At 39.7% G+C, this 13,986-nt stretch overlaps 1 protein-coding gene across 13 annotated transcripts in view; it reads right to left on the bottom strand.

Moving 5' to 3' along the window:
• Window positions 1-13,986, bottom strand: part of prom1a (prominin 1a) — a 154,028-nt gene that overhangs the window by 21,522 nt on the left and 118,520 nt on the right. For 12 of the 13 annotated variants that reach the window (XM_078401098.1, XM_078401136.1, XM_078401157.1 and 9 more), the window contains 6 exons: window positions 12,737-12,808; window positions 11,175-11,267; window positions 8,929-8,946; window positions 4,443-4,496; window positions 3,788-3,868; window positions 3,602-3,670 (listed from right to left, as the gene is read on the bottom strand). In XM_078401098.1, coding sequence (XP_078257224.1) covers window positions 3,602-3,670; window positions 3,788-3,868; window positions 4,443-4,496; window positions 8,929-8,946; window positions 11,175-11,267; window positions 12,737-12,808 — 387 coding nt within the window. The remainder of the gene's footprint in view (window positions 1-3,601; window positions 3,671-3,787; window positions 3,869-4,442; window positions 4,497-8,928; window positions 8,947-11,174; window positions 11,268-12,736; window positions 12,809-13,986) is intronic. The other variant, XM_078401117.1, reaches the window with a different exon arrangement.

The following is a 13,986-nucleotide window of genomic DNA, read 5'->3' as shown; positions in this document are numbered from 1 at the left end:
GTGAATGGTAGGGCTCTGGTGGTGTTGTAGAGCAGTGTGATCTAGGAGTGCAGGTGCATTGTTCCTTGAAAGTCGAGTCGCAGGTAGATAAGGTGGTCAAAAAGGCGTTTGGCACATTGGCCTTCAACAGTCAGAGTATTGAGTATAGAAGTCGGGAGGTCATGTTGCAGTTGTACAAGACGTTGGTGAGGCCGCATTTGGAGTATTGTGTTCAGTTCAGTTCTGGGCACCATGTTTTAGAAAAGATGTTGTCAAGCTGGAACTGGTACAGAGAAGACTTACAAGGATGTTGCCAGGACCAGAGGGTATGAGCTATAGGGAGAGGTTGAGTAGGCTGGGACTCTATTCCTTGGAGCGCAGGCAGTTGAGGAGTGATCGTATAAGGTGTATAAAATCATGAGGAAAAGATTGGGTAGATGCACAGAATCTCTTGCTCAGAGTAGGTGAATCGGGGATCAGAGGTCATAGGTCCCTAGTGGGTGTAGGATAGTGTTAATGTACGGGGATCACTGGGCGGCACGGACTTGGAGGGCCGAAAAGGCCTGTTTCCGGCTGTAGATATATGATATGATATGATATTTAAGGTGAAGGGGAAAAGATTTAATAGGAATCTGAAGGGTAATTTTTTCACACAAAGGGTGGTGGGTGTATGGAACAAGCTGCCAGAAGAAGTTGTTGGGGCTGGAACTATCCCAACTCTTAAGAAACAGTTAAGACAGGCACATGGATAGGACAAGTTTGGAGGGCTATGAGCCAAATGCAGGCAAGTGGGACTAATGTAACTGGGACATGTTGGCCGATGTGGGCAAGTTGGGCCAAAAGATGCATTTCCATGCTGTATCACTAAAACTTTCATGGGGTTAAAGGCTGATATATTGCCAAACACAATGCCCTGTACCCAAGGGAGTAATTGCATAGATAGCATATAGATTGGCTGGGAATGTTCAAATTCCACGAGGATGCTATAAGATTAGCAAACAGCCAATGCGACTTCCTTCTTTCTTCAAAAATAGAGAAAGACAGCAAGTGGGGAACTGAAAACCATTTAGTGGAACACCATTTTTTGGCCAGATGCTAGAGTCAATAATCAAAGGGGAAATAACTGAGCATTTGGAAAGCTGAATATAATAAACCAAGTCAACTTGGTGATTTATGAAAGGCGGTTCATGCTTGACAAATGTGTTTGAGTTCTGAAGATGTGTCAGGGAGAGTTAAACTGGGGAAAGAGTAAATGTAGTGTAGTTAGATACTCAATGTGTAACACAAGAGAATCATGCAAATATTAAGAGCCCAAGGCGATGGAGGATGTGTGGACGAATGGCTGTCATACAGAAAACAAAGCTAGAATGGGTAATTAAAATGAACTGCAGCTGCTGGTTTATACCAAAGAAACACACATTCAGATTCAGGCAGCATCTCTGGAGAAAATGGATAGGTGACATTTCAGGTCAGGACACTTCCTCAGTCACCTATCCATGTTCTTCAGAGATGCAGCCTGACCTGCTGAGTTACTCCAATATTTTGTGTCTATCTTTAGAATAAATGGGTCCTTTTCAGGCTGGAGGGTTACAACTAATAGAACATCCCAGAGATCAGTTCTTGGCCTTCAATTGACTACAATTTATATAAGTGACCTGGAGAAGGGAACAAAGCACAGGGCTTCCAAGTTGGCCAATGGTATGAAAACAGTGAAAGGGCATTTTGTGATGTTGTTAAGGACATTATGATTCTTCAATTGGAATAGATGGAGCGATTGGATAAAAACCTGACAAGAGTTAAAAGTGGGGCAGTCCAAGGTAATGCACATCAGTAAGAGGTCAAAAGGTGGACTATTATGCAAGTGGTGAGAGACTGAATAGGAAAGATTCAAAAGGAATCGAGGTATTTTAGTGAATGAATCACGTAAGGTGAACAAATAGTTAAGGCAGCAAACAACATTTTGGCCTTTATTTTGAAGGGATTGGAGTTCTAGGACTAGGGAGGTTTTGTTAGTTGCACAGAGTGTTAGACATTGTCTCTTCGATTATTGACAATTTAAGAATAAGGGGTAGGCCATTTAAAACAGAGATGAGGAAAAACTTTTTCACTCAGACTTGTGAATCTATGGAATTCTCTGCCTCAGAAGGCAGTGGAGGCCAATTCTCTGGATGCTTTCAAGACAGTTAGATAGAGCTCTTAAAGATAGCGGAGTCAAGGGATATGGGGAGAAAGCAGGAATGGGGTACTGATTGTGGATGATCAGCCATGATCACAGTGAATGGCTGCGCTGGCTCGAAAGGCTGAATGGCCTACTCCTGCACCTATTGTCTATTGTCTCAAACATCATGAATATTGTTCATCTTTCTGGTCCCTATACAGTTGCGTTGAAGCAGTCCAAAGATGATTCACTAAGCTGATTCCTGAGATGAGAGGGTTATTCTCTGGACAGTTTGGATTTATAGTCATTGGAGTTTAGAAGAGTGATCTCATTCAAATATACAAGGCACTAAGGGGGCTTGACAGGGTAGATGTTGAGATGTTTCCACCAGTGGCAGAGTCACAAGCAAGGGGTCACAGCTACAAAGTAAAGCACTGGTCATTTAAATCCGAGATGTGAAGAGATTTCTCCGAAGTTAGCAAATATCTAAAACTCTCAGTTCCCAGAGGGTGGCAGAAGCCAGATAATTAGATTCATTTCAGATTGACAAAGACAAATATTTAAAAGATTAAAGAAATGACACTCAAGGGGATTTGCCACAAGAAGAGCTAGAGATCAGACATGATCATATTGAACAGTGGGGCCCTTTCAGAAGGGCCTGATGGTCCATTCCTGCACCTATTCCTTCTTGTTTTTGTGCAAGTTCAGAATGGTAGAACCAGGTTGCTGGAAGATAGAGAAAGGCATTAATTATGGATGAAAAGCAAGCCTAAAGCAATGAAGCCTAGGCCAGACTGAAGCACTTGGAAATAAGGGGGAGGCCTATCTTCCAAAAACAAGAGGTGGTTGGTAGGGCCATTGGGCTTTACCATGTGGACAGATAGACAAGGACCCCTAGATTGGCAAATTAAGCTAGCTAGGTCTGCCATGGGACTATGGTGGAGGAAAACCTAGGCAATAAGAGAAAGTAAACTGGGCAGCATTAGAAGGTGGAGGGGAGGGCAGGGGAAAGGAATAGGAAGCATCATTGTTAAAATGTGTTTGGGGAAAGGCAAATCAATAAAAGAGAACTGACATTCGGACAGTAGTGGTGGGAGGACGGTGATTAATTAGATCAGGATATTTGGTGTTGTAGGCTTGATGCCTGTTGGTTAGCAAACAACAAATTAAGTGAACTTTCTATTTGCCAGCTGGAAGGCCATGGACCTGAAACATTAAACCTCTCTCTCTCCCTCTTTCTCCTTCTCCCCCTCTCTCTCCTTCTCCCCCTCTCTCTCTACAGACGTCTGACCTGCTGAGTATTTCCAGCACTTTTTTAATTCAGTATTTCAAAACATTGTCTCTCTTTTTTCAGATTCAAATTTAATTACACAGGTCACATAACTGGACGTTATTTAAATAAATAGTTCAATCAACATTTTTTTTTACTAGGTTACCTTACAATGTAGGTCCGGCAATACTTACAACATCCTTGGTCCACTCTAAATATTCTGTGAAGTGGCCAATTAGATTATTCATGAAGTGATAGATTTCCTGGAGAAAATAATGTATTTTAGACATGCCATCATTTAGGTGAAGTAGATCAAGTACAAGGCACGAGACATAAATCAAAGTTGAGATTATCTATTGAATGATAAATTAAGTTATTACCTGCTTTACGATCTCAGTGCCGTTGTGGTGAATTAGATACTGAGCAGATTCAACAGCAGTAATTATACCTTCCACTTTCACCTGTGGAGCAGCAACGGATAGTAACAATGTGCTGTAGTGAACTACGAACATGTATCAAAAACTGCAAGAATTACCACACAGTTGCTTCCTGCACTCAAGTAAGTTCTTGGAGCACCACTAAATTTAAATATGGCACATTGATTATTGTGCATGGACTGGATCAGCTCAAAATCTGAAATAATTTACTGTTCATGCACTATGACCGCGTTCTTGGAAGAACATGAGGACATGTAGAACACAGTCATGGTACAACACTAACTACACTTTCATCAATGGGAGGGATACAGATTTAATGATTGTTTTTCTCAGCTAAGGTTTCTCTCTGTTCAGAGGTTTAGAGTAAAGTCTGCACTGGAGTCAAAATTGAAACAATAAGCAATCAAATGATAGTTTATGGAAGGCACCATTTCATACCCACTGGGAAAAGCTGACATGGCCAGATCAATTACAACAGGATAAAAAATATCCTCATTTTGCATTACATTCTTTGTACAACACCAAACCACGTACAAAACATGAGCAAATGCCAACAAAATAAATCTATTAAAATTCAACAAGACATCAAAAGATTTACCTTTAAGCCTGCTGCTATGGTCTGCAGTGATCCAATACTGTGGTTCAACGTACTCTATTAAAGTAAACAGGTCATGTAAATTATAAAAGATAGCAAAATTGTTAAATGTCAATATCTGCTACTGTGCAAAGGAAATGTTTCACCTGTGCAGGCTATATCTAAACATTCACCTTATCCTGCTTTCAACTTTGACATTTACACTGTTTGAATTTCCAAGGATTTTGGAAAAGACAACATGATTGATGATGGCCAATGTACTATTGACACTGAGCTACAACTGAGAAATAACAAGATCTGATGAATTTGCGATTTGTGAAGAGTGGCTGGATAAAAAAAAAAGTTAGTTTGTAATAGCTTTCCCTCCTCGCACTAGAGAAATACCCTGGAAAATCTGGCTACATCATAAACCACTATTAACTGGGAATACAAGAAAGAAGATGAGCTGCAATACCCCACTTGAATGCTAGAATTAATTTAAAGATCTTGCCTGATCATTCATCCAGACTTTGAAGAATGGCATCCAAAATAGTTTTGAGGACAAAAGTTCCATGCAAAAATATTAAGGTAAAGAACACTGGGCATTCAATAAACCCTTGAAACAGCCAAGAAACTATGGACAGAAAATTATGAGTAGCAGTATAAACTGGACAGAAATCATTCAGGGTACTCATCTCTTCCTCCCTTTCCCCACCCTGTAATTTAAACCTAAAATTAAAAAGAGATTGACATTCCTTTTAAACTCATTGATTTTTAAAAAGGGAGGGAGAGAGAAAACGGGGAATTATAGACCAGTTAGCCTAACATCGGTAGTGGGGAAAATGCTAGAGTCAGTTATTAAAGATGTGATAGCATCACATTTGGAAAGTGGTGAAATCATCGGACAAAGTCAGCATGGATTTATGAAAGGCAAATCATGCCTGACGAATCTTATAGAATTTTTCGAGGATGTAACTAGTAGAGTGGATAAGGGAGAACCAGTCGATGTGTTATATCTGGATTTTCAGAAGGCCTTCGACAAGGTCCCACATAGGAGATTGGTGTACAAACTTAAAGCACACGGTATTGGGGGTTCAGTGTTGAGGTGGATAGAGAATTGGTTGGCGGACAGGAAGCAAAGAGTAGGAATAAACGGGTCCTTTTCGGAATGGCAGGCAGTGACTAGTGGGGTACCGCAAGGCTCAGTGCTGGGACACCAGTTATTTACAATATATATTAATGATTTGGACGAGGGAATTGAATGCAATATCTCTAAGTTTGCGGATGACACGAAGCTGGGTGGCAGTGTTAGCTGCGAGGAGGATGCTAGGAGGCTGCAGAGTGACTTGGATAGATTAGGAGAGTGGGCAAATGCATGGCAGATGCAATATAATGTGGATAAATGTGAGGTTATCCACTTTGGCGGCAAGAACAGGAAAGCAGAGTATTACCTGAATGGTGGCCAATTAGGAAAAGGGGAGATGCAACGTGACCTGGGTGTCATGGTGCACCAGTCATTGAAAGCAAGCGTGCAGGTGCAGCAGGCAGTGAAGAAAGTGAATGGTATGTTAGCATTCATAGCAAGAGGATTTGAGTATAGGAGCAGGGAGGTTCTGCTGCAGTTGTACAGGGCCTTGGTGAGACCGCACCTGGAGTATTGTGTACAGTTTTGGTCTCCTAATCTGAGGAAAGACATTCTAGCCTTAGAGGGAGTACAGAGAAGGTTCACCAGATTGATCCCTGGGATGGCAGGACTTTCATATGAAGAAAGACTGGATAGACTAGGCTTATACTCGCTGGAATTTAGAAGACTAAGGGGGGATCTTATAGAAACATATAAAATTCTTAAGGGGTTGGAGAGGCCAGATGCGGGAAGATTGTTCCCGATGTTGGGGAAGTCCAGAACCAGGGGTCACAGCTTAAGGATAAGGGGGAAGTCTTTTAGGACCGAGATGAGAAAACATTTCTTCACACAGAGTGGTGAGTCTGTGGAATTCTCTGCCACAGAAGGTAGTTGAGGCCAGTTCATTGGCTATATTTAAGAGGGAGTTAGATGTGGCCCTTGTGGCTAAAGGGATCAGGAGGTATGGAGAGAAGGCAGGTACAGGTTACTGAGCTGGATGATCAGCCATGATCATATTGAATGGCGGTGCAGGCTCAAAGGGCCGAATGGCCTACTCCTGCACCAATTTTCTATGTTTCTATGTTTCTATTTCCCGTTTCCTATTGTTCTCATTAAACTTAACCAGATTAATAGAAAATGTATTATTCCTGTGTGCACTTAAAAAATCTGACAGGATATTAATAGAAGTAAACTTGCAATAAATAGCCAGAACTTCTACCTGAACAGCAACAGACACAAAAGTGATGGATTATTGGAGCTTTAATTATACATTTACCCGACCTCAGTAAGAGATTATATAAAATACACATGTTTTTCTAAGTTGATTCCATTTGCTCCCTGTTTGCTTAACTGTTTGGCCAGGGTTTTAAAAAGTTCCATCTTTTCTGCTTGTCGCACACAGAACAGCATATTTGAACACCAATCATTTGAGCTGGACCAACCGCATTCCTATAACCAGGAAAGCACACCAACGCCTCTACTTTATGAGAAGTAAAAGGAAGATTACCATTTCTCCCGAGATTCGCACCGACTTTTACAGATACACTGTAGAGAGCATCCTTTCGGGATGCATTAAAACTTGGTTTGCCAACAGCTCTGCCCAGGACTGCAAGAAATTGGTCAAAGTCATGGAGCCCAGTCTATCAGACAGACTGGCCCTTTTCCCCTTTCAACATCAACTCCATCTACACTTCACACTGCCTCGGGGAAGCAGCCAGCCATCATAATCAAGGACCATTGGTTGTTCCGGCTTCCCATTGGGCAGAAGGTACAAATGTTTGAAATCACATATCACCAGATTCAGGAACAGCTTCTTCCCCGCTGTTATCAGACTACTGAATGGCCCTCCCATAAACTACGGTGTGGGCCCAAACCTCCAACCTACCTCTTTGCAAAGCTTACATTTTTTTTCTTTATCTGCACTCCCTCTAACTAGAATGCAATAACACTATATTTTGCTTCTGGTATTTTTCACTTTATACTTGCGTAGGGCTTGATTGCACTAATTTATAGTATGATTCAACAGCATGCAACTTTATTTACCTTATCGTGGGACAAATGACAATAAAGCAATACCAATTCTAATCAGTATTTTCAAATACAGTACAAGATACTGAAATCAAATGTTCTCAAGATTGCATGCATATATTAGCACAATGACACAACAGAAAGATTTTTTCTACACAAGTAATTGTTGATTAGTATCCACCTGTAACTCACACCACCTTTAAATCAGTGATTTAACCCTTTCCTTTACTCAAAGAATACAGTAGCAACATTTGTTCAATAGCGCTAATAATACAGGACGTAATGGGTTATTTGATGGGTTTTGCTTAAGACGCTCAGAGAAATGCCTGCATATTCCTGATACGAAGTTAAAAAAAAGGTTAAAAAGAGATTGGTGCTTTAAACAAGTCATCTTACACAGATCCATGCAGATGATATTAGAGGAGTTTATCAAATGAAAAAAACGCTGGCCTCAGGCCAGAAACATTTATTTGATCTCAGTTAAAGAGAGACATGAAGGCAGAAAGTTGAATTTCTGGAATTCTCTTCCCTAGAGTTGTAGAGACCAACATGTTAGAAATATTTGAAATGGAGTTAGATCGTTTTTTGAAAGATCAGGGTATTAAGTGGGGTCTCAGAACAGAGGAGTTCAGGCCTGGTGTAGCTCAGCCAGGATCGTATTGATTAGCTGGGCAGGCTTGAGAAGCCTGATGGTTTACTCACATTCCCATCTTTTAGTGTTATTTTCTTGTAATGGAGAAAAACAGCCATTGCATCTGACTGGTTTTGTATGCAAACTGGCTCCTAGCCAATTAGTTGCTGGATTACATAACTTGATCTTGGGCCCAACACCATTGGGGCTGTTTTATTGCAGAAGCAAAAAATCTAGGGGCTATTTTTAGTTGCTGTTTTTTTTAATTTAACTGTATTATTTCAGTGCCCAGAAGAACAAAGTGTTTCTTTTGTACAGGAAGGCAGAATATATTTGAATTTCATGTGGGCACACATTTTTTACACACACATATAAATAAAAAGGCAAAACACATGAAAAATGTGAAATATGTTTGGCATGAATGCACTTGTATTTGTGGCTATTAAAACTAGATAAAGTGTAGTACTTTATCAAGCTTAGAAAATCCATATTTGCTCAAACTGGAAAATAAAGTTCCAAAACTGAAAACTTGTGCGTGCCTGCGTGACACTATTTAAGAATGTACCCCTTCTTTTTAAGGCCACAAGCATAGTAGAAAGGTTTCAAGCTTTTTAAACGTAGCAGGTTTACCTGCTTCTAAAAAGTCCCAATGAACTTCTCAACAAACATAACCATGGTCATCATTCAGAAAATACATTCACAATGGCCATGAAACAAGGAAATCTTACCCGTGCTTCAACATATCTCTGGTAAGCATTTAAAAAAAGCAAGAATTGGAATTAATTTTTAAAAAAGGGACACAAGGTTAATGGAAAAGAAACCATTTAATGAAAGACTCAAGATGTGTAACAAACAATAATAACAACTGAAGAAACACCTTAAAGAAATTAGATGCTGCTGTAAACCCCTTGTACCTTTGATTAAATTTTGACCAAATGTAAACAAATTTGTTTGAAGTTTCAAAATCAAAGACCAAATATTAAATAACAAAAGGCAATTGAAATTAATTTGAGAAGTCTTCTGATTCCAATAAACACTATTGTATCATAAACCTATATAGCTTACATGTTATATGCAAAAGCCTTAAAACCAATTTCACTTTGGAGGAAATGAAACAAATTGCCATGGCTCAAGATGTGGAATGCGTGGCAAACATATTAATCCATTTGGTAATTACTCTAAAACTGTTCAGCAGCCCAAACATATGGTTGATAAGCAGAGCTGCAACTGTAATAATTAAGTGAAAACACTAATTCAGCTGCATTCCAGCTATCAAGCCCAAAGTCCTAACTTATAATGATCAATAATTGTTGACAAAGACTTCCTTCAACTAAATGCTAACATAACCAACAAAATTCATAAATGTTAACCAAGCTATCTCAGACAGGAAAGAATCACCAGGTATCAGAGTTTGTGTTGGAAGTGGAAGCAATTTCTACACAGTGAACACAGCGCCACCCCATGGCATGATTTCAAAATTGAACTGTCACTATTACACAGGTTATGGAAACAGGCATTGCAGATTCATAGGAATTTATAAGGTATAAAGTTGATACAGAAGTACATTTTTATCTACAGTTAATTAAAGCAGGATGTGCAAGGCAAACACGTGAATCAAGATGGTTGGTTTTCAAAAACCGATTACCCTCCAGATGCTGTTTTTTGTGATATCATAATAACTGCTTCAAATAGTAACCTGGTCAAGGCTTTTGATCTTAAAATAATACATTTTAAAATTATTTGCAGGATTATATTTCAACTACCCAGGTGAGTCAGTAACGTCAATGGTGTCATAACTGGAGCAGCAGTGCCATTCAGTCTCAGTTCAGCAGCTGCACACATCAATTTTTAAAAGGGGCCTGAAATTTTGATTAATAAAATGTGGAAAGCTTACTTTTTTAAAGAAATAGTTCCTTTGAAGTGGGTAACAAGACGTATAACATATTTTCTTTACTTGCCCCAAAGAGATATTTCAAAATCTTGAGACAATATAGAAACTTGTATCTACAACTAACTGTAAACAAGGATCAGGGGAAGTTTGTTGATGGAAGAACAAATTAATTTTCCCAAAAAAGGCTGTAAAGTGAAGAAATTCTATTCAGTCTTATTTTAGCTGACAGCTGAAACTGCCAGAGCCATGAAGTCTATTGCCAGTCAATCAATGGGATTGGATCTTCCAGGAGTTGGCTGGAAGCAGTATCTCCAAAACACCTTTCAAAACAGGATGGTCTGATTATTCTTCTATTGTTCTTAGGTTTATGCCTTTTTGGGAATTGTCTGTCCAATTGTTTTCATTATTTTAATTCATTATTTCATTAGTTTACATCGTCCAATTCTAATGTAAACATTTGGCTCCACCTTTGATGGAGGAAAATATCTTCTACCTATTTTCCAGCAAGTAGTTTACTTGCAGTTGTTCAACCATTTAACAGCAGTAACAATAAGAATTGATTTTGATTGAAAGTTTGGTTTAGTTCAGAAATACAATGTGGAAACAGGCCTTTTGGCCCACCAAATCCACGCCGACCAGCGATCTCCCGCACACCAGTTTTATCCTATACGCGACAGACCATTTACAGAAGCCAATTAACCTACAAACCTGTACATCTTTGGAATGTGGGAGGAAACGGGAGCACCCGGAGAAAACCCATGCGGTCACAGGGAAAACGTACAAACTCGGTAAAGACAGCACCTGGGTCTATGGCGCTGTAAAGCAGCAACTGCACTGCTGCACCACTGTGCCACCCTGGGGACTTGGTTTGTTTATAGAGCCTGCATTTTGACTTGAACAAAAGCAAGGCTAAAGGGCAAAAATCCTTTCATAGAACATTGAGGCAAGAAGATGATAGCTGGCCATTTCTGATATCAATAGCAAAGAATATGGCTATACAATGCCAATTCAAAGCACCTCTTAAACAGGCTTAAATAATATACAAAATTGATCTAGCAAACATTTTTTCTGCACTTTTCTTACCATTCCTGCTTCGAGAGGCATCACTTGCTGCCTGTATATTTCCCAAATATTGTTTGCATGTCCTCTTAATGCATTTGCCAAGGCTCCTGCAGGCTGAATAAGTTGTGTATAGACAGTCACATACCAATAAATTACAAAGACATGCTTGCCAATATAGTACTCTATATTGAACCCACAACTATTTATAATGCAATCAAATATTTGATTGAACGGTTTTCTATACATTGGCCATATAATCTACAATCTCTTTGAATAGGATCATCCCTCTCAGCTGCAAGCACAAGTGGATGGCATGGTAGTAATCTAGCAACATGATTGTGTGTCCTCAGAAGAAACTTGTCTTTGCTCAACGCACAGAAGTGATCGGAGAATTAAGTTGTTATTTACTAAGCATAAACTGCCACTTTCAGGAAAGGCAAGTGCTGATGGATTAAAACACCAAGATTGAGAGTGCACGAGAAATAGATACTCATCTCGGTTCCCCTTAATGCTTGATCGTTTTACAAATATAACTGGCATTTTGCAAAACAAAACATGCACTGGCAACATTTATTTCTTGCCACAGATATTGAATGGATTTTCAGGAGGCACTTCTGTTGCTCTCTTGCTACAGCTAGTTAGATTTAGCTCTTCAGGCTAAGGGAATCAAGGGATATGGGGAAAAAGCCAGAACGGGGTGCTGGATTTTGGATGATTAGCCATGATCATATTGAATGGCGGTGTTGGATCGAAGGGCCGAATGCCCTAGTCCTGTACCTCTTTTCTATGTTTCATGGTTTGCAACAAAGTATTAACTCGCAGAAATTTTAGGTTAATTCTGACCACAAAAAAAAGAGCGCCTCAGGGTTTGATCAACATGAGCAACAAATCGGAGCATAATCAGTGTTTATTCAAATCAGGTTAGTTTCATTATAGCGAGACAGTGCTTTTAAGAGTTTACGTCGGTACAGTATACCAGAACCTCAAAAACTAGATTTTCAAATTAAATTACTAAAGTTTGAAAAATAGAGTCTATTAATTATGCAGCCAGTCCCTAAAACACCTTCAGCAGCTTACAGGTGGCCATAGCACCTCTAGTTTCCCTCTCAGTCTGAAGAAGTGTCTTGATCCAAAACATCACCCATTTCTTTTCTCCAAAGATGCTGCCTGACCCGCTGAGTTACTCCAGCATTTTGTATCAATCTTCTGCCATAGTAGCAGCTGGGTCATAATTGTTTGATGTACAGCAGCTCACAGTGTCGCCTGAACTGTAACATCAAAGTCTGTGGGTATCAACATCAATATTTTGTTTTCTGGCAATGTGACACATATGTTTGGTGAATTTGTGGTGCATTATTTTAATGTTTTGTTTTTTTTTGTTTTTTTAAAAGAGCACTGGTGTGAGGGAAATAACATAATTCATTTTTAGGCTAGCACAGCACCAAAAAACACAAATGCGAGTCATGTTGGATTTTCTACTATACATAATGTGGCTTCCCCACCACTGTAGATGTGTTTGCTGAGAGCAGAGGGCAAGGAGAAAGCACATTGTATCAGAGACCAAATTTCCCCAAAGAACTTACCAGTGAATTTGCGTTTGCTACTAGATCATTTGCAAATACCCTAAGGTCCACCTTAGTCACATTTTTTTTGATCTGGAAATGAGAGAAATAAACTCTGAGAAGAACTTGTCGGAAAAGGTTGAAATGTACAATTGCAGAAAATCAGTCAATGTTACTTCTTTACTACATTTGAGATCCAATTGAAAAGATAGAACAGCAACTGCCCAAGTAAAGGCAATATTCACCAAAGGATACAGTAAGGTTGACCATAAAGGCAGCACATGCAAAATAACAGTAAAATGGGCACAAATTACAAAATGTTTGTTTTATTATAATTTGGGGATATTTTTCTAATGTGACATTACGAGAGATTCAGCCATGGAAAAAATGAACATCAATCTGCAAGGCAACAAGTTTCAAGGGAACTGGCAAGGAAAGTTGCAGATGAGGTAGTTGCATGGACGAGGGACTTCAACATCATTGATGTTTATCAGACACTTTTCAAATGCTACCAATAACATTCCACCAACATTATCTGCTGATTTGATACCTGTGGATCTGCATACTCATTAGTATGGCTACAGACCCCATTTCTTTTTTTTCAAAGAAGATCTACATTTGGATAGCAGTAACGGGATCGTTCCGAGTCAGCATGGATTTACGAAGGGGAAATCATGCTTGACAAATCTACTGGAATTTTTTGAGGATGTAACTAGGAAAATTGACAAGGGAGAGTCAGTGGATGTGGTGTACCTCGACTTTCAGAAAGCCTTCGACAAGGTCCCACATAGGAGATTAGTGGGCAAAATTAGGGCACATGGTATTGGGGGTAGGGTACTGACATGGATAGAAAATTGGTTAACAGACAGAAAGCAAAGAGTGGGGATAAATGGGTCCCTTTCGGAATGGCAGGTAGTGACCAGTGGGGTACCGCAAGGTTCGGTGCTGGGACCCCAGCTATTTACGATATACATTAATGACTTAGACGGAGGGATTAAAAGTACCATTAGCAAATTTGCAGATGATACTACGTTGGGGGGTAGTGTGAATTGTGAGGAAGATGCAATAAGGCTGCAGGGTGACCTGGACAGGTTGTGTGAGTGGGCGGATACATGGCAGATGCAGTTTAATGTAGATAAGTGTGAGGTTATTCACTTTGGAAGTAAGAATAGAAAGGCAGATTATTATCTGAATGGTGTCAAGTTAGGAGGAGGGGGAGTTCAACGAGATCTGGGTGTCCTAGTGCATCAGTCAATGAAAGGAAGCATGCA

This window comes from Rhinoraja longicauda, chromosome 1, assembly GCF_053455715.1.
Source record: "Rhinoraja longicauda isolate Sanriku21f chromosome 1, sRhiLon1.1, whole genome shotgun sequence".
NCBI lineage: Eukaryota > Metazoa > Chordata > Chondrichthyes > Rajiformes > Arhynchobatidae > Rhinoraja > Rhinoraja longicauda.
Note: the sequence above shows the minus strand (reverse complement) of the source record. Positions and strands in the feature narration are given on the sequence as shown.